The sequence below is a fragment of the Poromitra crassiceps genome, assembly GCF_964638095.1.
Source record: "Poromitra crassiceps genome assembly, chromosome: 4".
Classification (NCBI taxonomy): Eukaryota; Metazoa; Chordata; class Actinopteri; order Beryciformes; family Melamphaidae; genus Poromitra; species Poromitra crassiceps.
In genome coordinates, this window is record NC_139626.1 from 477,014 (window position 1) to 502,840 (window position 25,827).

General features: G+C 44.9%; 2 protein-coding genes across 2 annotated transcripts in view; both read right to left on the reverse strand.

Moving 5' to 3' along the window:
• Positions 1 to 1,846: 1,846 nt before the first annotated feature.
• On the reverse strand, positions 1,847 to 5,458 carry LOC310774955 (protein TANC1-like; the record flags this gene model as incomplete). Its single annotated transcript, XM_083635045.1, has 3 exons — positions 5,321 to 5,458; positions 3,553 to 3,651; positions 1,847 to 3,179 (listed from the first exon to the last, which is right to left on the reverse strand). Coding segments are annotated over exons 1-3 (1,434 nt in total). The 5' UTR covers positions 5,323 to 5,458.
• A 1,900-nt stretch (positions 5,459 to 7,358) lies between these two features.
• The window catches only part of LOC310774476 (ankyrin repeat and IBR domain-containing protein 1-like), a 25,076-nt gene continuing 6,607 nt past the window's right edge, over positions 7,359 to 25,827 (reverse strand). The window contains exons 4-8 of the mRNA XM_083634551.1: positions 24,358 to 24,446; positions 20,912 to 21,042; positions 12,964 to 13,098; positions 10,832 to 11,007; positions 7,359 to 7,458 (exon numbers count right to left, since the gene is read on the reverse strand). Of these exons, the coding sequence (XP_083490677.1) occupies positions 10,996 to 11,007; positions 12,964 to 13,098; positions 20,912 to 21,042; positions 24,358 to 24,397 (318 nt within the window). The 5' untranslated portion in view covers positions 24,398 to 24,446 and the 3' untranslated portion in view covers positions 7,359 to 7,458; positions 10,832 to 10,995. The remainder of the gene's footprint in view (positions 7,459 to 10,831; positions 11,008 to 12,963; positions 13,099 to 20,911; positions 21,043 to 24,357; positions 24,447 to 25,827) is intronic.

The window sequence follows — 25,827 nt, forward strand, 5'->3', positions numbered from 1 at the left end:
AATTCAACTTGTTTTAAATTAAGAACTAGTAGCTCCTTTAGCAGCACATCGCTGGAAGAGTATTTCTTAAACACGGCAAAGTTGTTTGATATCTATGCATTATGTGAGCTTACTGTATGTGTTTCCCAAACAGATGGCTACTCATATGAGAGGGAGGCCATCGAGAGCTGGATCAACACCAAGAACCGCTCCAGCCCCATGACCAACCTCCCTTTACGGACGATTCTGCTCACCCCGAACCACACCCTGAAGATGGCCATTGGCCGCTGGAAGACCAGCCAGTAGCATCTTAAAGACTGCCCCCCGCCCCGCCCCCCCACCTTCCCTCCAAATGATCTGACCTAAAGAAGATCAAAAGAAGAATATAGGCCTTGCAGGAATACCTTGACATTTCAAATATGCATTTCTTTTTCTGCTGTTTTAAAGGGACAGCTCACCCTAAAATCCAAAATACATATTTTTCCTCTCACCCATAGTGCCATTTATCCATTTAGATTGTTTTGTGTTAGTTGCCTGCATTTTGGAGAAATCAGCCGTAGAGATTTCTGCCTTCTCTCCAATACAATGGACCTGGATGGCACTCGGCTTGTGGTGCTCAAAGTGCCAAAGAAATACATTTGAAAAACTCAACAGCAATGACTCTTTCCAGAAATCCTGATTTCTGGAAAGAGACGTTGCTGTTGAGTTTTTCAAATGTATTTCTTTGGCACTTTGAGCACCACAAGCCGAGTGCCATCCAGGTCCATTGTATTGGAGAGAAGGCAGACATCTCTACAGCCAATATCTCCAAAACTCAGCCAACTATCCCAAAACAATATAGATAAATAGCACTACAGGTGAGAGGGAAAATATGTATTTTGGATTTTAGGGTGAGCTGTCCCTTTAAAGGCGAGATTGTATGTCTCTTTGGGTAAGTGCTGGACTGTGACCCATGTATATATTATACGCACTCTGATTATACTGTGAAAAAAGTAATGTACAAATGTAAATGTAGGACAACACATTAGTCCTCCATGTTTTATTATACCACCGTGATAATGTGGTAACATTCTGTAATCCATAGTAGAACTCTGAAAAGGGTATGACAACTATGGACATATTACCGGTAGTTATATAAGAAGTCTCTTAAGGTGTTTATCCTTCTGTTGCTTGTGCAAATGCTCTCTTTCATGTCCAAATAAACCAATAAACACTTCATATGAATAATGGTCTCTGCTATGCAAAAATAAATAGCACACTGTGTATGTTGAAGCAATCAATTCAATGCTAGATTATGACAATAAAAGGTCCAACAATGTCGTGTACAGTCGGTGCACGTACCTTTTTATCAAATGTACCAAGAAAAAGAACCTCCAGTACACAAATTTCTCTTGAAGCCTGTAATGCTGACAGATAATTACCAATTACAGGGAAATATATAATCTGCAAATATAGTGTACAACGTACAAATATAAATGTTCTTCAAAAGACACTCGACAATAGAAATGTTCATATCCTGCAACTAATGCCGTGACCTTTTGTATATTCGTGCACATTGCTTCCTCTAGGAGTTTTATATTTGCTATAATAAAACAAAGTTTGAGACACTATAACTACTGATTTTTCACTTTCCTATTGTCAGGTTTTCTTAAATATACGAGTGTAGCTGTAAGACACATGTAAGCAAAAAGCATAGTAGCCTGAGTTTAACACTGGTTCCAGATTGTAAAATGCAGTGCAGCGGCGAAACTCTACAAAACAGACTCTGGTAGCTATTCTCAAACCAGTCTCCTTTGCTACCTTATATGGGATATACTGTATTCTTGAAAAAAAAAAAAGCCTGTATCTGTGCTTTGATCAACTCTATTCAGACATTGGACTCTATAAAGGAGCGTTTGGGTTTGATGGGAGCCATGTGAAGGGCTGGGTTGTCTCTGGTCAGGCTGGCCTGTCGATGCCTCCCGTCGGGGAAGCGGAGCTGGGACGAGGCAGCGGCTCTGGCCTCTCGCTGGTGGAACTCCCTGCCCTGCTGGCTGCCGGCCTGACCACCAGGGGGCAGCTCCGGCGGGTAAGAGGCACGCTTCAACTCATTGTTCAACACTTGGAATTCCATGACGGACATATTGAAACTCTCCACCCCTCCTCCTCCCTGGCCCTGCCGGCTGCCGAGCCCAGAGGATTGCTGGCCCTGGACCCGGACCGCCTTGTCCATGACCCCCATGAAGGGCCGGGGTTTGAGCTCGGGTTTGGTCTTGAAGCTGCCACTGCTCTTTGCGACGCACGGGGCGTCCGGCACCTGCTGTCTGCCGCCGTCTGACAGGGTCCCACTGGAGGCCTGGCTGGAGCTGGACCCCCGTGAGCCCGCCGTGCCCCCGCCGCCCTCCCTCCGAACCTCCATACCGGACCCCAGAGCGAGAGCCAGGCCATCCAGAGGCACAGTGTGGGTGGGGAGTCTGTCAGAGCCCCTAGAGAAACTGGAGGCGCGTGGCTGGTAGAGCTGGATAGGGGCCGGGGGGGAGGAGCTGTTGGGGGAGATGGGGTGATAGTGGTCAGTGGGGTGGTCCCCGCCCGGAGGCACGGGGCTGATGTCGATGCCCAGCGCCGCGGTCGGCCTCAGCGAGGTGGACATGTGTCTGCCTGGCAGAGGGCTGGAGGGCCCGCACAGAGAGAGAGGCCTGCCCCCGACTCTGCTGCCTGACTGGAGGGAGTGGCAGTGGTGCTGCTGGGTCCTGCTGCCCTGTCTGCTGGGCGGAGGACCGGGCTCGGGCAGGTCCACAAACGGTTGGCTCTGCGCGGACTCGTCTGGAGGAAAACACGGTGCCTGCTCCGCCACCCCAAAGGCCATACTTCCAGGGCGAGTCCTCTTGGGCGCGTAGGGATTCAGAGGCCAAAACTCCGGGCTTTTGGCACATTGCAGCTCTCTCTGTTCCCCCTCGTCCTCCTTCTCTACAGCGACCTGCTCCACAGGGACTTGTCTCTCTAGGCTTCCCTGGGAGTAGACGTCCGCCTCCCCCTCGCTGGGTTGATGGTGGTGGGAGGAGTGGGGGTCCTGGTTGTAACCCTGTGGTGTGCTGGTGCCAAGGGTCTTCAGATGATGCTGGCACTCCTCCTCTACCCGCGACAGGAGGCGGCGGATCTCCCGGTTGGAGGGGCAGAGTCGCGCTGCTTCGTGGAGGTCTGCCAGCGCTGCAGCAAACTGCCTGGGGAGGCCGGAGAAAATGATCAAAGGAGCGTAAAAACGACTTTGTTTACAACATGGCCACCGTGATAATTAACCTGCAGGAGCAACGGATGACTTTGCATCCTGATATGCTTTGCTGGCCCTCGCAAGAATCAACCTCCGCAGAGGAAAATAATGCTCTATAGACCCTTCTCATGGGGGCCATTTTGTGTCGAAAAGGAAACACAGGTGCAAGCAAAACACTAATGAGGCTTTCAAACTTCCATGATTGGAATTTGGAAACCCAGTGTTTACCCTGCCTTTTCGACACAAAATGGCCCCCATGAGAAGGGTCTATTGTTGACAGTTTCTAGATGCTTCGTACTAATAGACTCCAGTTAACATGGCCTTACCTGCTGCTCCTCTTGGCCCGTGCTCTGGCATAATACGCTTCATAAGACCTGGGTTTGAGCTTCAGGGCTTTTGTTGCAAACTCCTCAGATGCCAAAGTCCTGCGTTTTCAGACAGAGAAAACAAACTTCTCTTTAATGTAATGCAATATGTTCCTGGTGGGAACAAGTGACAATGTGCTTTAGCCTCACATTAGACACAGCATGTTCACAGAAGAAATGCAGGGTGTGCTGAACTTTGTGCTTAAGTGACTAGAAGAGACAATGTTTGTGAAGCAGAAGTCATAACTGGAGAAACTTTAGTGCATGCATGCAGAGCAGCCTGAGGCACTGCCAATAAAAATGCTGTGTGTGTGTGTGTGTGTGTGTGTGTGTGTGTGTGTGTGTGTGTGTGTGTGTGTGTGTGTGTGTGTGTGTGTGTGTGTGTGTGTGTGTGTGTGTGTGTGTGTGTGTGTGTGTGTGTGTCCTTGTACAGCCATCTTAGTGAGAACCTATTTGGGTTTTGGAGCTGGGAAGTGAGGACGTGAGGAAAGTGATGAGGACATTTTGGCCGCTCCTCACTTTCTCACACACCCTCAAAGGGCCGGTTGAAGGTGAGCTTAGAATTGGGTTGAGGTTAGGGGTTAGGCATTTAGGTGTGATGGTCAGTGTTGGGGGTAACTCATTACAAAAGTAACATATTACATGTAATATATTACTTTTAGCAGTAACTCAGTAATATAACTTATTACCAATAGGATTTCAATAATCAGCAACCAGTTACTTTGTCAAGTAACACAAGTTACAAATTGAGTTACCTTTTTTTTTCTTTTTTTTTATCAAAGCAAAAAATAAATAAAAGACAATAATTTCCTACTCAAATTGTGTGTTTTTATGCAAATGACCACTATAGAGAGAATAACAAAGGAAAATGATAACGTTTAGAATTTTGGACGGTTTACAGTACACTGACTCGAACACGGTTTAAATTCTTTTTCGGGGTGGTTCCGGGGCGGCGATGTCATTCTGCTACTGCAGTTATTTTGGTGAAAGTAATGCAAAAGTAGTGTAATAAGTAACGAGTTACTCTACACAGACAGTAATATTGTAAAGTAACTAGCAAATGAAAGTAACTAGTAATATGTAGTATATTACATTTTGAAAGTAACTTGCAGGCAAAAATGAAATTAGATATTATACGGAAAAGTGGTGATATTTCTTAGGGCGAGCTATATTGATACTGATACTATCTTTCTATGTTGATGGTCTATACCTTTTTCTTTTTTTTGGGGGGGGGGGGGGGGGGATTTCACTTGGCCAATTCCCCCTGCTGTCCCGGTCGCTGCTCCACCCCCTCTGCTGATCTGGGGAGAGTTGTAGACTAGCACATACTTCCTCCGGCTCGGATACATGTGAAGTCCCCACCTGCTTCTTTGCATCTGACAGCGAGGCGTAGCGCGTGGGAGGAGCACACTATTCCTCTCCAGTCCCCCCCCCCAAACAGGTGCCCCGACTGACCAGAGGAGGCACTAGTGCAGCGACCAGGACATATACCCTTTAATCCGGCTTCCCACCCGCAGACACGGCCAATTGTGCCTGTATGGATGCCCGGCCAAGCCCTTGTGTTGTTGGTAGACAGTGGACCTGCCGCTGCACTACTCGCACGCCTGATGCAAACAGATGATAAGGGATGACCTCCACCCGTCCCCCTTCTGCAGCTGAAAAAGACGCTGATGCTGTTCAATATTGCATGAGCAGTTTGACACCACTGAAGCAGCCGTGGGCTTTTTACATTGGTTTTCCTGCGGCAGCGAGAGAGGTTGAGATAGAGGGAGACGCGCAGATCTTTCAGGCCTTTCAGTTCCTCGCCCTCGCGAGGGAACCTCCTCAGGGCGTACTGGTAGCGCTGGCCTGCCTCCTTCATACGGCCCTTCTGAAAAACACACAGGGAAGAGGGGAACAGTTTTGAAGATACCTGGTCTTCCTACAACATCTTCCGTTCTGATTCCCACAACTGGTCCTTAATACTGAAAATTAACATACCCACAGAACACTAGTTAAAGAAACAGCTCACCCTGAAATCCAAAATACATAATTATATTCCCTCTCTAGTGCTATTTATCCATCTATATCGTTTTGTGTTAGTAGCCTGAGTTTTGGAGATATCGGCCGCAGAGTTTCTGGCTCAGACACATCTCTCCAATACAATGGAACTGGATGGCACTCGGCTTGTGGTGCTCAAAGTGCCAAAGAAATACATGTACATTTGAAAAACTCAACAGCAATGTCTCTTTACAGAAATCATGACCCCATTACTCAAGATAGTCCACGGACCTCGTTATGAGCAGTTTCATGGAGGAACTATTTTCTTTTGACCGAACTACACCCGCTAGCTGCCAGCTAGTTCCTACATGAGACTGCAAAAGAAAATAGTTCCTACATGAAACTGCTCACAACAAAGTCTGTGCATTATCTTGAGTAACCGGGTCATGATTTCTGGAAAGAGACAATGCTGTTGAGTTTTGAGAGGAAAAATATGTATTTTGGATTTTAGGGTGAGCTGTCCCTTTAATAGTAAAAACTAACATACCCACAGAACACTAGTTAAACATTAAGTAATCACGTCGTGTGGAGCCCATTACCACACCAGCTTTGTATATTTAGTCTAGTCTTCCTTCAAGTCCTGTCTGTCGTGTTATGTGTCCTGTTCTACCCCCTCTATATGTAAATATGCATACTGTATAAACTTATTCTGGTACTGTGTATACTGTATATTGCTTGTATTGTTTTATCTCTGTTGTACGTCACTTTGGATAAAAGCGTCTGCCAAGTGAAATAAAGTAAAGTAAAGTAAAGTTACATATATATTTACTCACCAGGTGGCGACAAAGGGTAAATAACAGCCTTTTGTGTTGTACTGTATGTAGCCTATACAGTATTTATGTTTTTGTTTGAACTACAAGCATAAATAAACGTCAATTTGAAACTATGTTTCAACTACCACACACAGCCTATAATATTATAGCCTATGTTTATTTATTTATTTTTTGGATGGGCTCGCGGCCCGGTACCAAATGCGTTGCGGCCCGGTACCAGTCCGCGGCCCAGTGGTTGGGGACCACTGGTCTAACTAACTACACACACATACAGACAAAAAATAGACTTGAACAACATATTGTGTTTTTCATCCCTCCAGCGCTGACCTACCTTGTACAACATGTTGCCCTCCTCCATCAGCTTCTGGAGCATGATGAGGAGAACGTCTGGTTTGGAGGAAGCCATAGCCCACGTGGCGTGACCTGAGGGAGAGCACAGATTAATTTATCTTTCTTTTCTCTTGCTCACTGTGTGTCTCGTTCACTCTCTGCCTCTCATAAATCATGTACCTGATCGATCGTGTGGAGACGTTCTGTAGCCTTTGAGTCAATCAAGGAGCACCCCGAGGAGAGCATCATGGGGAGAGAGATAAAGGGAGTTTGAGATGTGGCTGTGAAATGGGAAGTGTTTAGAGAATGGAGACTAACAGTAGACAGAGGTTAAAATAGGTGAATTAATAGGTTGCAGGTGCAAAAAGTGCCAAATAAAAAGCACTAAGCTCTGTGCCAATCACTGCCAAAAAATATAAAAATAAAATAAAACCAGACATAACTGCCTCGTGGTTATATGCCTAGCCCAGCCCTAGCACCACCCCCCTTTCCTGACCATAGGAGTAGGATGTCTTTTTTACCCTTTTTCTTTAAATGGACAGTTCACACTTAGTTTACAAAAAAGTATAGTGTTTACATGTGTTTACATAGTGTTTTTACCCATCTTGGTGGATCCTTTCTTCACCAGCGGGGCGGCGGGGCAGCCACTAGCCTGCTCTGGAGCTCTGGTACCGTTGTTGTCAGCCCTCTCCAGCACCAATCCATGTTCCACTAGGCAATGCACCTGACCACGCATACAACAACACATTAGAGACTATTGGCGTTTTTTAAATGCAGACTGTAGCAATGGGAAAGTGGTTATCTATTCCAGTCATTTGTCTGATTATACAATGTACGTTCTGCTATGTTCAGAGGAAACTCAATGACCTCGCAGTAGCTGAAGCCGTGGTCGATCTCCATAAAAAATGTGGCGACAGAGACGTTCAGCCTATTACATGCTGATGATGGTGATTTCTGGTGTAATCATTCGTTTTCTGGTAACTTGTTTTCCACTACAAACTTTTACACTTTTCCAGTTCTTATAAGCTGACTAGGCCACTGCGCGGCCTCGCCCGTAGCTCGCCCTCGCCTACCCTATTGGCGCGTGCAGAAGTGTGGTTTGTGTGTTGCTCACTAAATGTTATTGCATCAGTGATGTCACAATGCCTCCTTGTGTGTCTGTGTCTGTGTGTGTGTGTGTGTGTGTGTGTGTGTGTGTGTGTGTGTGTGTGTGTGCGCGCGTGCCGCGTCATTAGCTAATTAGCCTAATTAGAAAATCCTGCTCCATCAGGTCACCCGCACGGGTGCCCTTTACACACCCTGAAGGTTTCAGCCCGATCGCACATAAAACAGCATAGCTGTGGCCGAACACAGAACTTGAAACAGACATCGCCCACATACTCAATATAATATATAGATAGATAGATAGACAGACAGACAGACAGACAGACAGACAGACAGACAGAAAGATAGATAGATAGATAGATAGATAGATAGAGAGATAGAGAGATAGACAGACAGACAGATAGATAGATAGATAGATAGACAGACAGACAGACAGACAGATAGACAGATAGATAGATAGATAGATAGATAGATAGATAGAGAGAGAGAGAGACAGACAGACAGACAGACAGACAGACAGACAGACAGATAGATAGATAGATAGATAGATAGATAGATAGATAGATAGAGAGAGAGAGAGAGAGAGAGACAGACAGACAGACAGACAGACAGATAGATAGATAGAGAGATAGATAGAGAGATAGAGAGATAGATAGATAGATAGATAGATAGATAGATAGATAGATAGATAGATAAGGATGAAAAGCCACAAGGTGTCGTCACACTCAGGAGGGCACCTCAAACAAGCTGTAAGTAATCTACTGAAGACCACCTCTCCACATGCGTACAAAGCCTGCCTCTCTTGCTCTTCTACCCTTTCAGAGACGGAGCAGACACCTGTGTGTTATGTTCCTTCTTTCAGAGACGGAGCAGACACCTGTGTGTTATGTTCCTTCTTTCAGAGACGGAGCAGACACCTGTGTGTTATGTTCCTTCTTTCAGAGACGGAGCAGACACCTGTGAGTTATGTTCCTTCTTTCAGAGACGGAGCAGACACCTGTGAGTTATGTTCCTTCTTTCAGAGACGGAGCAGACACCTGTGAGTTATGTTCCTTCTTTCAGAGACGGAGCAGACACCTGTGAGTTATGTTCCTTCTTTCAGAGACGGAGCAGACACCTGTGAGTTATGTTCCTTCTTTCAGAGACGGAGCAGACACCTGTGCGTTATGTTCCTTCTCGCCTTAATTGCTATAATTAACGTGTGATCATCCTGTCCTTCTCTCTAAGCATCTCACTTTAGTGAGCTCATCCTCCTCCAGGTGGCAGACCAGCTTTCAGCCCCCGATGCTGCTGTCATCCCTGAGTCTCCTTCAAAGGATCAAACGTTTGGGGCGATTTGACCATTTGTCTCTGACATACCGGTCCTGGAGTAATTGGACCCACAGAGGATATTGGCTCCTGAGTCAGCGGTCTGCTTGAAAAGGCGAGCTCTGTTGCTAGGCCATTACTACATGTAACAATGAGTCCAAATGGGAGGGAAGCTGTCACAAATATCTCCAAAAAAGCCATTTGTGGTTCTCCACAGGGGAGTTGAGCGTCAACATGACACAGTTCCTACATTACGCGCACTTTAACTAATCAGGAAATCACACTATTTTCACGTTTTTTTCTCGGCCGCAGCCGCAGACTGCTGTGTGGTGAACGTGTGTAATTGGTGGTGTGAGCTCGTTTTGTTGCACAGTCAAGTCAGAGGTCAGATTGTAAACATTTGCGCGTGAGCCGGGTAGAGTTTAGGTGACGATCCACTGAACGATGCGCTGCTGCCGCTTTTCGTTCTATGGATATAAATACGCCGGTTGGAAGTCATATCGTTTTCACAAACTGGCTTTTTGGGAGATATTTTTGACAAGCCCCATTTGGACAAGAGAATAGTCTCTCCCCAGACTCAAATATTACGTTGAATCGCTGAGCTCCGCATACTACATAGTGAGTCTGTGCCACTTCACAGCCACTGCTGGGGTTTGAGGGCACGTCTAGGAGGGGTGAAATTGAATGAGTGACAGGTCGTAGCACCAATGAGAGAGCGGTTCGAAAAATGGGCTGCGCCTCGCATGCCGTCGCTGATCGCAAAGTCGTTACTGATTGGTGAAGACTGAATCCACCACTGGCCAATCACTGGCCAAGTGAATGGTTCACTTCCGACCCCAGCTGGCTGAGGCCAGGGAAGCGTCCCAGACCCAGAGAGAGATCTGCAGCATGCAGTAACTTAGTGTATCGGCATAAGAACTCTCATGGGTCTGGCGTTGAAACTAGCAAGAGACTAGCAACAGAGCTCACCGTTTCAACCAGACAGCTGACTCTGAGACAACATTCTCTTCTCAAGTACTACATGTATCCTTTAATACTTATCTGCTACCTGCTCCAAAGATAAATAAATAAATACATCTATATATTCAGCCACCATGTCTGATTCGAACAAATGAATGTTCATCTCATTTAACCGAATGGTAATGTTTAATTTTTTCCCGATTTGTTTATCCCATTTTTATCCCCCATTAGTGCTAATTTAATTTATTTATCCTGGTTGCTACTCCACCCTCTGCCGATCTGGGGAGAGCCGAAACTGGCTCCATGCTTCCTCCGAGACATGGGCAGTTAGCTAGCGGCTTCTTTTCACCTGACAGAGGAAGCTTCACCGGTAGGACATAGCACGTGGGAGGTTCATGCTATTCCAACCAGTTCCCCTCCCTCTGAACAGGCGCCCAGAGGAGTAATGTTAGATGTGGTGTTTTTTACATTTCATTCGTTTACTTCATTTTATGAGAGTTTTTAAGTAAAATCTGCTTATAATCATCAATTTAGAGAGCAGAAATGTGTGTCACGACGATATTAAAATATCTTCATATCATCACAATATGATTCCAACGAAAGATTGTGGCGGACGAGTTGACTCCCCCCATACAGTATGTGAAGCGCTTTCAGTACTCATCAATGATTATTCTAAAGGATAATATTGAATTATCGCCCGGCCCGACAACAGAATGAAAACTCACTGTGTCTGTGTCTCCGTTAAGGGCAGCCAAGTCCAGAGGCGTCCGGCCGCGTGTGTCTGCGTGGTCCAGGTCGGCACCACGCTCCAGCAGCAGCTGCACCGCCCCCTTCTGGCCTTTCAGGCAGGCCCAGCTCAGCGCCGTCAGCCCCTCCTGATCCACACAGGTCACAGAGGCACCTGGGAGCACACACACACACACACACACACACAACACAAACGGTGCGGTACAGTTCATACACATCATTCATAGCTGGCTAGCAGAGGAGGTGGTATTTGCAGCATAGGGCTAATGCTAGCTGGCTAGCAGAGGAGGTGGTATTTGCAGCATAGGGCTAATGCTAGCTGGCTAGCAGAGGAGGTGGTATTTGCAGCATAGGGCTAATGCTAGCTGGCTAGCAGAGGAGGTGGTATTTGCAGCATAGGGCTAATGCTAGCTGGCTAGCAGAGGAGGTGGTATTTGCAGCATAGGGCTAATGCTAGCTAATGCTAAGGCTAATGCTAGCTGGTTGACAGAACAGGATCGATCACTTACCGGCAGAGGCCCGAAAGACCGGGCCTGCTGCGATGATGAAGCTTAGGCAAAGTGATGGAGGAGCAATCGGGACAGTATCATATACCGATGATGTCACCAGCAAGAGATGACAGTAACAACTACCGCAAGGCACTCTGGGTATTGTGGTGCGAGGCTAGGAGGCTAGGAGGCTAGCTAGCTAGAGTTTTCAGTTTTCTCATAACTGTGGTATATCAGTGTGGTATACGCTAAATATACCACAGCTGTGAAACAATCAGATTGCTTGATTTGAGAGAGCCTATCCACCTTATTTTTGAATGCCCCACTGTAAAAAAATATTTGTGCGTACAAGGTCCGGTTTAACGTGACTTATTGTTGCAGCTTGCCATTTCCTAAATGGTATTCTACTTGATTTGAAAAGATGGCCGCCTACACTCAGTCCCTTGTACCCTGGCTGAATTGGACATAACTTGGCCAATAAGTATTTAACATACAAAATAAAACAACCCGTAATATCTTAATTTTATGTAGAATGCAGAGGACATGTAACTGTTTAGTTAAACTTGCATTCCAGGAATATTGTGTTCTAAAGATGACGATAGTGGCTCGAGAGTCGAGACTGTTTCGTCCTGAAACCCACACGCTTTGCGGTGGTGGTTTTAGCGTAACCTATGTGGGATTCGAGGCGTAACCTATGTGGGATTCGAAATAACGCATCCGAGATAGAAAACGTTATGAATATAGCCACGTTATAAACAACAAACTAACGCTGGTGATCCGTATGGAAACAGTGTTACTCGAAATGGTTAAAAGTTCTATCAATTTGGTCATTTAGTGGCGTTTTACTGCCATGTAACATAACTAACTAGCGGCTAACATTAGCCACAGCAGGCGATTACCCATGAATGCACTGCGCTCTTAAAGGGATATTTATCGACGAGATTTTTGCCAAGCTGGACCTGATTAGTGATTTGCTCCGTTCACCCAGACGGGTGTCAAGCTGTCAGCAACAAGGCTGGGAGGATCACACCGGAAGAAGCACCCATCAGCAGATCAGGCAAAAATGGCCGCCAAAAATAAGGTGGATAAAGCCTATTTGACCAGTCATAGCAACTGTACGGGGGCCGAACTTTTATGTAACTTGCCCATTTAGAGTCAAATAGACGATAGAAAAGACGATGTTTTGGGGGTGATTGACAGGTCTCCTGTCCAGTGATGGCGCAGCTTGCCGATTACGGACCAATACCATTCGGAGATGATTGTGACTTATGTATCGTGATATCATCATATCGTGGGGCCTCTGGTGATTCACACCCCTGCTAGACTCTAGCTTCTTTGTCAGTGTGTGTTTGTGTTCCCCTCTTCATTTAGGCTGTCTGGTCTCACACACTTTGCTGTGAGTGCACACACACACACACACACACACACACACACACACACACACACACACACACACGTAAACAGTACTTATATGCTATGTGTCTATGTGTGTTTGTGTCTATCTTACTCCGGCTCTTATATCAGTTGTATATCTTCATAGCACACAGTTCCATATGTTTCTGTGTTTGAGCATGAGAGGGGTGTGTGTGTGTGTGTGTGTGTGTGTGTGTGTGTGTATGTACCTCCCCTGTCATGTCCTTGGACTGCTCCTCGACCTGTTGGATGACTTCATAGCGGGTGCAGCGGTAGTAGCCTCCTGTGGATGAGCTGTGCTTCTTCCACTCCTCCAGACAGATCCAGCAGAAGTCGTACTTGCACTGCAGAGAGAGGATGGAAATACATTACATTTTCATTACGTTATCATGGCTAGGCCTGCACGATATGAGGAAAATCTCCGATGTGCGATAACATTGTTCAATATAGCGATGACGATACGACTTGCGATAAATAAACAAATATTAAAGTATGCATATTAGCTATACAGTTCCTATATCTTTCTGCTTTAATAATGCTAACATAGACCCCAAACATAGCCTATACCCACTGAATAAAGAAATGAAATACACACTGACTCTAGCTGAAACTACACACAGCGTGTTTGGGTTTTGGCAGAGGGGCGGAGCGCACTGTTGCAAGGGAAAGGTGTATGCTGGATTTACAACACAAGACAAAATGATCAGATGCTGAGTGGGAATGCATGACGCATGTAAATAAAACAACTTTTGTTATTCATTGCGTTTCAGGCAATCTTTGCGATGTGTTTATTGTGCATGTTCATATTGTGATGACGATGAAAATACGATTAATTGTGCAGCCCTAATCATGGCTCAGCTGTCACAAACTGCACATTTCAAACAGGGTTAGCTCAGCCTATTAACCCACTGGCTCACCAAAGCCCAATGCGTTTACATTTTTAAAATAGCATGAGTGGGGGAGTGGGGGGGGGGGGGGCACGGTGGTACAGTGGTAAGCGCTGTCGTCTCACAGCTCGAAGGTCCTGGGTTCGATTCCCACCTGGGACGCTGTGAACGCTGAAGGAATGCATGCCCGTCCGCATGTCCTCGAGTGCCCACCGCCCGGGTGGGGTCGTCAAAAGGGCCTTTCTGTGTGGAGTTTGCATGTTCTCCCCGTGCCTCCCGGGGGTTTCCTTCATATAGGAACCCCCTTCACCAAAACATGCAATATCCTGGTTGCTGATGTGGTGCCTTCTCTGGTCGTGAAGGGCGCCTGTTCGGAGGGAGGGGAACTCATTGGAATAGCGTGATCCTCCCACGTGCTATGTCCTACCGGTGAAGCTTCCTCTGTCAGGTGAAAAGAAGCAGCTGGCTAACTGCCCATGTCTCGGAGGAAGCATGGAGCCAGTTTCGACTCTCCCCAGATCGACAGAGGGTGGAGCAGCAACCAGGATAAATAAATTAAAAGTAGCACTAACGGGGGATAAAAATGGGATCAAAAGTCGCCAGATCTGTCATGGCGGACCTCCAAGCAGATACCAGACTGACACCAGATTGCTGCATCTGTGGTCTTCGTCTGTCTTTACTTCACTAGAATGCTATGCTGTTCTGTCAATATCTGCAATTCATGTGCAATACAAAGCTTATTACTGCTGCTACTTCTAATGCACCTTGTACATATTTTGTTGAATTGCTCATTTTTAGATTACCTCACTTGGCTTTTCATACTGTTTATCTCTTTATATCTGTTAATATCGTTGAATGTTTTTTATATCTTGTATATTTCTTCTAATTTATCGTGTCCTATGTACATATCGTCGCTGTCGTTCCAGGACCTCGAATTTCCAAAACAGAAACTTTTCAGGAAGTAAAAAAAACCTGTTTGCTCTTAAAATACTGAACCAAACGTTGTCAAAGTTGGCACATGTCTTAATTATAGTTAGTTTCCCGCTGAATGTGTCATTACTTTATTAATATCTTACCTGGATAAGCTCAAATGATGTTGTTTATATTATCAGTCCGACTTGGAAGCACTTTCTCGCGGCCAGTCAAGCGGGAGAGAGTCGCATACTCATGCACGAGCCCCCAAGCTCCAGGCCGCGGGGGCGCGCGCAGGAGCAACAGCAGCGCCCCTCGCCTCTCATGTCCGAGGCAGGGGCTTTCGCATGGGGTGAGAAATAGTCTGACATAACGTAGCGTTAACGTTACTTTATTCTCGTCAGAAAACACTCCGATTTGCATGTTAAAACAAGTTTGCAGCCTAGGAATAACTGGAAAACATTTGATTATATATTAACATCAGAGGAAGCCAGGATTAGTCAAAACGATATGAGAAATACACAGCGCATCTGCCGTGTGACTTTTCCGGGTTTACTGTCCTGCGTGGGGGGGTACAGACGGAGGTAGGGGACGAATTTCGAGGTTTGACTGACAGATTGAGGGCGAATGGCGTTACGAGATTTACTCACAAGCTTGTTTGAATGCTTTTCCATTGGTTGCATTTGTTAAAAACCACACAGAGACGTGAAGGGTGACCAATGGCATTGATTCATGACAAAAAATTAAAAAGTGAAAAAAGGCACATTCGAGGTCCTGGAACAACAGCGACGATATGTAACTTGTGCACCAACCACACCGAGTCAATTTCCTTGTATGTGCAAACATAAAAATAAAGGAATCTATTGAGGACATTTTCTTCAACCTCCGTCATATCGAAAAGACTCGCAGTGGTTGGCAGCTGGACAGCTTTATATGGGAAGGTGCACGTTAACACGGTTTGCAAGGAGATGTGAAATGGAACTGTATTTTCACTCAAGCAGCAAAAAGATTATTAGCAAGTCCTACTGTTGAGAAATTGTTGCATTTAGCCCCGTTTACTACTCTGAAGATATATGAAGAGAGGCTCTGAATACTTGTGACGTTATACTCGGGAAGGGAAGCGAACAAGGGTGATAAAAATGATAGAGAGAGAGAAGGATATCTTTAAGAGTCCCTTCAACCGGGACCCAGAACTCCAAACCTACTTATCTCGGTGTCAAACCTCTTCGCATCCATTATAACCGACAAGGTTTAACAGGGGACATGGCCGGCTGTCTTCTTCATAGCCTGCTGACACTTAGAAGGGCACTCAAGATGGCGTTGTTGGATCGGCGCCCTCCCATGGCCGCATTGTAGAACAACAGAACACTAAGCACTCTCAATCCACATGAAGTGATTTGTCTCCCCGTGCCGTCAACACAACACCGATGCATCGATAATCGTAATCGAATCGAATCGTAGCCCTCTGAATCGTAATGGAATCGAATCGTGAGGCCAGTGAAGATTCACAGCCGTACCGAAAAGACAAAGACATGTCCCTTGGCAACAGTGAGTCCTGTGTTTCCAAGCAACAGGGGTAGAGTCATTTTCTTGGCAGGTAATAACGGGTCAAGAGGCTGCGCCCCTGCACGGCATTTCAGTTTGTGAACGCTCCTCTGGTCCTCACAAACTCATCGGTTATCTGGCCTCCTTAACCAGGACGGCAGTGCGGCTGTCATGGAGACAAAAGTAGCCTACACACAACGCTGTGTTACGAGCCTGGCCTGCCCTCCAGTGACACGACTCAATGTATCACACACTCTCATTTAGCTTTTTTACATCAAAATTAGGGCTGGGTTAAAAAAAAATCGATATATCGATATTGAATCGATATTCATGTGAAGGAACAAGTATCGATACATAAATCCCAGTATCGATATTTTACAAAAAAAAAGAAGGCTGTGTGTGGTAGTTAAAACATATTTTCAAGTTGACGTTTATTTATTTTTGTAGTTGAAACAAAAACATAAATACTGTAGGCTACATGTGCATTGTGCATGCACCATGAGCCAGATGTACAGACCTCAAATCTGTTTGCACTATAATGTTTGTGAACTGGAAATGTTCATGAGCTGTATTTTATTTTATTTACAAAGCATTTATACTTTATGAAACACTGTTTACAACATGCTGCTGTTCAATGATTCTGTTGTATAGTGGAAATCTAAATTTGTTTGGCTTCTCACAGAAGACTGTAAAGAAAGAGACAGAAGACATGTTTAAATAAAAAAGAATTACATGATGTAACTGCTTGCTTTATGGTCAATTCTTAATGTAAATATTAATATTTTGTAATAATGCACCAGGTTAGAGGGTTCCTTGTACAATTTACAGCATTAGTTCTTTGAGAATCTCTTCCATTATCAAAGCAAAACTGGTATTGTAACTAAAATATCGATATCGAATCGTATCGTATCGGGAATCGTATCGACTTGGGACCTTGTGTATCGGAATCGTATCGGGAAGTCAGTGGCGATACCCAGCCCTAATCAAAATGAAAGCTTATACACTTTTCTTCCCACACAGGTATCATCAAATCATAGGACAGGAGATCCCGTCCCTTACTGAGATCTACTCCAACAGACTCAAGAAAAAGGGACAAAATATTCTCAGGGACCCTTCTCACCCTGCCAATTATCTTTTTAATTTTCTTCCTTCTTTTAAAAGGTTGAGAAGTATCAAAAGCAGAACAGCTAGGTTTTGTAACAGCACCTACCCCGAGGCTGTCCGTGCTCTCAACTCTTAATGTGCTGCAGGCTCTATTCAAGTCTGACACAGACAGATATTCTGTGTGACAGCACTTCATTGCCAGACCCATGGGGTCGGCCTACAGAAGGCTTTGTCGGTCGGTCGGTCGCTCTTTTCCTCCCTAGAGGTACACAGGGGGACCGTGCAAGAGTCATCCAGGCTGGGATGCACTATTGGCGGATAGATTGAGCGGGATGAGAGCCTCCTTTTATGGAGCTTTTTTCCATTTTTCGTGTGGTGCTCCCGTCATGGCGCAGAGGTAGGCCCCCTCCCGGGTTGGGAGGGGGGTCTACCCCCCCAAAAAAAAAAAAAATTACTTTTTTTTTCCGCTCTATCATGCAGAGAGGTTGGTCCCGGTCTCGGTGGCCCCCTCCCGGGTTGGGAGGGGGGGTCGACCTACCCCCCCCCCCACCCAATTTCTTTGCCAGACCCAGGGGATCGGCCTACAGGAGGCTTTGTCTGTCGGTCGGTCGGTCGGTCTGTCGGTCTGTGTAGCTGACGCTGATTTGTCGCCTCCTGCTGGTGAAATTTATAGAATGAACCTACGTCCATTTTATTTAAACTAACGTGAATCTTTACAGTAAACTGTTGCTGGTACACTCTTGCTTGTAAAATCATATACTACAGCATAACAGAGGGTAAAATAATGTATTTGAACAGTCTGTCTCATTGTTTTCCACGTAAGGAAGTGTACTGTAGCTGCTGTCAATGTGACCAGTGTTTACATGTTGCCATGACAACACCGGAAGTCAACTTCCGCGATTTTCTTGGAATCGTCAAGTAGTATATTTTATGCACCTATAATACGTCCTTGTTTACTAGAATTGCTGGTACTTGAGAGTTAAGCTCTTTAGTATGTTGTTTTTGTTATTTTCTTTGATAAACAAGTTTAATGACAGTAACGTGACCTCATAACCCGGAAGTTAAAACGGAGATCAGAAAAACGAGAGAAATGGCGGATCAAACAGCGTGTTTTATGTCCCGTCAATTTAATGAGATTCTACTGCTGGTTACCAGGCGAACACGGTAATATTTCACTAGTTACCTTACAGAATAATTGTTTGTTATTGTATGAGCTTTGTGTTTATACCTGGTTGGGTTTATAAGGAAAGGTGGAAACAAGAAACACAGAGTAATGTTTATTGTTAGGCTTCGTGCTTGAAACTAGCATTGTGTTGAAACTGTTTTTGTTTGTCTTTTAGTTTTCACGGTGTTACCACACATGATTGAGCAATGTTCATGACATCATCAAACCTCAATTAAAGAACAAATGTTACATGTGGACATCAGTATGAATCGTGGACTCATTAATAACCAGGGGTAGCTACAGTCTGTCCCTCTTTTCCTCCCCAGCCATTCAGGAACACTTCAGATTTCAACCACCAGGGGCAACAGAGCAGGTCTGGACTTGCTACCATTTGAACCAGCAGTGAATGGGGACACACTAACAAACATTGAATTACCTTTCATTCAAATGGTTTAAACATGTGCCGTGTAACTGTACAGGATCTGTACTTGTTGTAATTGTGGTGCCTAGTTTGGTTCATAATTGGCCATTAGATCATATTAGATCATACTTATTTATTTATGGAATAGTTAAAAGAAAGACATGTTTAAATGTGGTCATTAACACCAGTATTGTTGTATTGTAATAATATGCCATAAAGGTTTATTGAAATGTTGGGGAGAGCAGGAAAAGAATGGTATGGTTTACACATAGCAAAATTACACTTAACACATTCACTGCCAACAACGTGTAAACACGTTTTCAGAATCCAGCTGTTGACTGCCAACAACGTGTAAACACGTTTTTGGCATCGATTTTTTTTTTTTAACGGGGGGTTGTGCATCTAACCCTTTTACATATCTTATATAAGTATTGGACGTGTACAACGTGTACAACCCATTCCACCGACCCACTAAGTGGCGACAAGGAAGTAGGAAGGCAAGCAAAAAGCAGTGTGATCCATTTCCCTTCTCATGAAAATGGATTGGCGGAGGCGCTTTCGTTTTCGCGTTGATTGCTGGCGGTGCGGGATTGCAAACTTGCATCGTGGATTGCGGATGGAGCACACTTTGAGGCACGCAGCGTAAATATGACCAGAGTCGCAGGGGCTTCATCGGAGCTCTCGGCCAGGACTCCGGGAGGCGGGCGAGTCCAGCCGGGCTTCCTCGGGGAGCGGCCACGCAGACAGGCACAGCCAGGCACAGCCGCACAGCGGCAGCGGGGCAGTGAGACCGGTGACAAGCTTGTGGTGCAGCAGGCGATTTTGCCTTGCAAAATAGCACCAAATTGGAAACAGCCATAAAAGGCTTTTAGAATGGGATTTTCAACCCATTCTTTTTTGTTTCTTTTTCGCTCTAATTTAGAGTAATTTAATTTCTATTCAGAAATTTATTTGAGAGGTCGAGAGTATGAGAAAGTGCATTTGCAAAGGTAGGAAAGTGCTTGTGACATGGCGCTGCAGCCAAAAAGAACGCCCACAGGAGGGAGGAGTTGAGCAGAGGGAAGTTTACTGCTGTTATGGAGGAAATTACTGTTCAAAACTATTGTTTAGGTCTTACTGATGCCAAAAATGAATGGTTAAAGTGACAGTTCTATCGAATTTCACAAAAAGCCGTTTATCTCTGAATATTTTTTCTGACGCTAAAACCATGCTGTATTCAACTGCTAATGCTTACATAACTACTAACTCTACAAACTAACTCTTTTAGACAGAGAAAGTACACATTCTATTAGTACTTTTGAGATATTGTATGTTCACAAAGTCCAAGCTGAAACGAATCCTCGGCTCTTGTAAAATGAGCCAGAATCCTCAAAAAACGGCTTGGCAGAAGCTACCTACAGCAAAAAAAAACGGCTGGCAGTCAATGTGTTAAGGTGCGTTCACACGGAGATATTTATTTTTCGCTCTGTCGCTCAAGTCAACCCTTTGGAATCGCTCTGTCGCTCTGTTTAAATCGCTCATCAACAGGCACACGAAATGACGGACATGTGGGGGCTATAACGTTACGCAATGTCATGATATTTGTCCACTACGAGCCACCGTCATTGTTTACAAGCTAAAGCCTATCAGCGTGCTCCTAATGCGAGCTCCATACCGGTAGGACAGACTTCACTTCATGTCAGCTGTCAGGCTGTCAATGTGGTTTGTTGCCACACAATAAACCAGCGGTTTGTTCCAAGCCAGTGTGATCCTTGACTCGCTCTCACACGGCAGCCAATCAGCGTTGAACAGCGAGCGACTGATGCCAGCGTATTTTCGCTCGAGTTGGGATATTTTATCTCGAGCGACGAGCGAATTTTCTCCCTATCGCTCTGTCTCTGCCGCTCGGACGCCCAGCGATTTTTCTCCCAGGCGAATATACGCTCAATCGCTCGTTTGCATTGACTTTGTATGTAAACTTGACGCCAGCGAAAAACTTTAATAGGTCGGTGTGAACGCACCTTTACAGCACGGTGCAGATGTTTTGAAATTTTATATAGGTAAGACAATGACCTCCCGAGGACGAGACAGTCTTCAGATTGCATTAGCAACAGAAAGTGTGTGAAACCTCTGGTCTGCCTTACCTTAGCACACTGCATATGGTTGCAGCCCTCGTTCTTCTGTATGGGGGACTTGCAGTTGGCACAGGCCTTGGAGTTGGTGAGCATCCACAAGCAGTTAGCCGCGTCCTCGTAGGCCTCGCTCACACCAGCCACTTCACAGGGAGGAGGGCAGGCAAACACAATCAATAAAGGCATAATGAGGTGGAATAACCACAGCTCTTAAACAGACCACTGCATTGAGTGGGACTAATGTGGATTGCGTCTATCTTTTGCTAACACCTCCCAAGATGCTCATGCACCAACAGCCAACAGATGCAAACACACTGTACACACAGTACTTGGTTGCAGTGGCGCAGTATTGAAACCGTGGAAAAACTGAAGAATTTTTTGCAGTATTAAATTATTAACCTATCGTCATTAATATAATATTTTATTCCTACTAATAAAACGAATGGTTTATTTTTATTTTTATTGTATTTTGGCAAAAAAAAAAAAATCATCCACCCTCCTCCCCCTTCGATTTTCATGAAATGGTTCAGTCCTGCCTCAAGTCCGCCCCCAAACCACGCAGAACTGCCGGCTTCTATCAGAAATGCGTAGTGAGTGAGATCATGGCAGCATCATCATGTCTAAATAAGGCAAGAGAGCCAATTAAACAAATGAAATGGTCAAAGTTGTCACAATCAGAATGATTAGAACAGCTGTTTAGATAATCACATTTCTACAAAACCATGGAGTGCTATACCTTATTCTGTTTATAAGAAGGAGGGCTTTCCACTTTACAAGTAAGCAGAAATATATGAAAGCCTGAAAACGAAAAATAAGTAGTAATTCAATTAGTTACAAACCAGTTTGCAATCTCTTTGGATCTGACATGACATCTCTGTTCTCCATCTACTCTCCAAAAATGTCCTGTGCTCCATAAGAGTAATCAACATTATGGATATGAATGAATTTGATTGTGATATTAAAGATAATGTATGTTAAATCGAATATGATGCTGTGATATTGTCCAAATCTCAAGTAATTTTTTCCTGTGATGGCTATACTATACTAGTCCTACATAATCATTTCCTACTCAGTGGACTTACAGGGTCTGAGAGTTTATAGTGATACTCTTGTCTTGTCCTAACCATAGAACTGTCCTAGTGAATGTTATTCAACTTTTGTATATCCTACTGGAAATTAAGCTGTTAGTCCATAGTGAAATAGGCTGTTACTTAACAGACATTTCTGAGTGTTTACATTTTGCTCCTCTTCTAACCAATATTTAATCAATGGAGGGATTTTTTTTTTTTTTGCAAGCCATTCATACTAAATCAGTTGTCCCTGGCCTACAACAGTCTATAATAACAGACTCCTGTTGGACTCCATATGTGTATCAATATTCTTTCTAAGTCATTAGTTTACTGATAGTATTTCTTTGTTCACTCTGGGGTATTCAGAGCAAAGAGGGAGAGAGAGACAGAGATTATTCAACAGGGCAAGGAGAGTTGGCAGAGATGATATGGAGGTGAGTGAGAAAGGGCAAATAATGACATTAAAATAGTCTAATCTGAATATTAATTTAAAATGAGATATTCCTCCAAATCGGGCTTCAAATGCCAAAAGGTTTCCGCCATCGGTGGGCCCGGTATGGTATCCTTTCATGGGGCCCAAAATCCCTGACCGCGCCCCTGCTTGGCTATTATCAAAGCACCTCTGATGTGCCCTTTGAAATGCCAAGATAAAACAGAATCTGGGGAAATCGAAGGGGAGGATGGTTCCAAAACAAAATAATTGCTTTTATCTCTGTCATATCAACGTGGCACTTTGGACCGAATTGGGGGCCATCTCCAATCATACATTAGATTGCCCGCAGTCCAATTACTGCTTCTAAACATTGCATAATATCAACATGTGTGTGTTAATTTAAATGAATCATTTATTATCAACGTGCTGGATTTTAATTGGCTCAGCCGCTAAACTGTCTGTAATTACGGACTGACTGTTAAGAGTGCCAGGCAATTTAGCCTCAAATCAATCACTTTATACGCAGCCCAAAAAATCATGAACAAGTTGCCTCCAGATAGCTTAATATGACTGCATGACTGTCTTAATGATATGACTGGCAAAGGCAATGAGTTACTTTAATGGAACCACTTGCCGCTTTTGAACCTGCTATCTATCTATCCAAAATCAGGATATAGTGTGAAAAACAACAATGTTTACAAATGTTTGTATGCCTGCATCCACACGAACAGTCGCATCAAGCGCCTTAAAGGGATAGTTTGGTTTGTTTGAAGTGGGGTCCTATCAGCTAGTTCGATACACTAACTTAATTAGGTACAGTGTTCTGGAGGCTGGGCGCATTGTGGAACGAGACCGCGCACTCAGCGCAGCAGCCAAACCACTGCCAAACCAGCCTTTTCTCTGTAAGTACGGGGGGTCAACAACTAAAACGTAATTTAGCCACCTAAAACACCTAAAACAACGCCCACCTAAACAAATCGATATCTGTGTACATGCACGCTCTATTTTGACAATTTTCAGCGCTTTACTTTTCCGCAAAACAGCAGTTTCATTCGGCACTGCTTTTTCTCCCAACCGTACAACTACCGTATTCCTCCGCTAAAAGCCAGCACAGAGCACAGAGCCGCGGTTTACAAAACAGGAAGGCTTAGAAGAGAGATAAAACACTGACTTACTTTAGAGACAACAAGTCACTTGGCCTCTCTGGTCTGGGACGTTTTCCACAATTTATCCTGGGAATGGTGAAAAAGGTCTGCAGCCAGGGCACCCAGGCATTTAGGCAGCAGGCGCATGTTCTCTCTTTCTGCCTGTTCACTCTCTGCAAAAGTTCCTCTTCATATTCTCTCTGGTTCATAATTGTATCCTCTTGTCACCAAGGTGAATGGCATATCATTCTCGCTATCAAAATCACTCATATTTTCGTTCGTGTATTCTATTTGTTGTGTCTTCACTAACAAACGGAGAGAAATAAAATACCCCCAAATAACTGCGGAGTAATCCAGTGCTGTGGCTCTGTGCAGGCTTTTAGCAGAGGAATACGGTAGTGATACGTTTGGGAGAAAAAGCAGTGCCGAATGAAATGACTGATTGGCGGAAAAGTAAAGCGCGGAAAATTCTCAAAATAGAGCGTACATGTACACAGATATCGATTTGTTTAGGTGGGCGACTGGGCGTTGTTTGAGGTGGCTAAATTACGTTTTAGTTGTTGACCCCCAGTACTGAGAGAGAAAAAACTGGTGAGGCTGCTGCTCTGGTTGCCGGATCTCGTTAGACGCTGCGCCTCGCTTCAAGACCACTGTACCTAATTAAGTTAGTGTATCTCACTAGCTGATAGGACCCCACTTCAAACAAACCAAACTATCCCTTTAAGGAGCCATACCAGCTGGCGGGGGGCGGAGTTTCTGATGGGGCGGAGTTTCTGATCAACAGCTAGACAAGCCACATCCATTACTCACATTCCTCAGGTCTCATCTCAGTGACTTTCTGGAGCCACATCTTCCAGGTGTCACAGTCACAGGGCTCATGGGCTTCTCCTTGACACTCCCTGGAACACACACACACACACACACACACACAGCTAAACACACAGGTGATGCAGACAGACAACTGAAAAGACAGAGCCAGCTGCGACAGACGGACCACGTTTCGACAGGTAGATAAAAGGCAAATAGCCATCTCTGTGAAAGAACTTGCTACTTGATCACCTGAAATCTGTTACAGGCTCACCAAATCCTGGCGAATTCAGCAACAAACGTGTACTCACTCACGTCGTTTACCTCTATGTATGGGTCTGTGTGTGTGTGTGTGCGTACCTGCATGTGTTTGTGTGCATGTGCGTATGGGTGTCTACGCATATATATTCTTATCTTATGGTATTTTCTGATACCCAGGTTTTATTTTCTCAAGTTTGCCTTTTAACCTCCCTTGTGTTATTGTACCTTGCCGTTTTCACATTTTATTTTCACGCTAGATGACCGAGGGGACAGGTGCTGCAAACTAGCAGCTGCTATAAGAGACAGTCCGCATGTCTGGGAACGCCCACAAAATGTTAAACGGCTGGCGCACGAGTGGGGTAAAACCGCCCATATATCTCATGGGCTGACTCACCAAAAGACGGTGCTGCGGCTCTAAACTACAGGTTTGGGGGTTCTAGAGCAGAACACAAGACGTCTGCTCAGATGTGCGTTTACTGCGGTGGTTAAATCCCTGATTGTGTCTGCCTGGGCTGGGCTATCAGCTAAATTCTAACTTTGCTGAATGGATAGAACGGGGGAATTTACCCCACCCTGACCCCGCCCCCAGGCTAACCCAGCGTCTATTGTGGGCGTTCCTAGAGCCTGTATGGGCGTTCCCAGACATGCGGACTGTCTCTATAAGCATTATACAAGCATCGGATAACTGTTCTTTTGCCTTTGGACATTTGTTCGCTGTTATTTGCTCATCAGTCTATGTATTCTGGATCTGTCCTTTCGAAATAAACCTCAAATAAAATAAAATAAATAGGTGGACAGACACACACACAGACAGGCAGGCAGACAGATGAGATAGGATGAGACAGACACCCAAAAAGACCCAGAGACGCGTTTTGCTTCCTCCACCGGTCTGTCTCCAGACTACATATGAAGATGAGGCGAACAGTGAGCACACAAATGGCATGGTGCTGTCAGAGACGCTGTCAGAACCAGAACCCTCATCCATTGGTGATATCTGCCTTTCAACCAAATGCCTCCCCCTATCCGCCTACTGCCGGCTGTCAGGGGAACTCTGAAAGAGGGGCGTGTCGTGTGTTACATCCAGTTACATTAGCGGACGTCATGTCAAGTGAACTCCTGAGTGAACCTGACAAGTAGGGATGTTCATCAATAATCGAAAATCGATAATTGATCGTTAAGGAATTGATTCGATCATGTGGAATTTTTATCGAT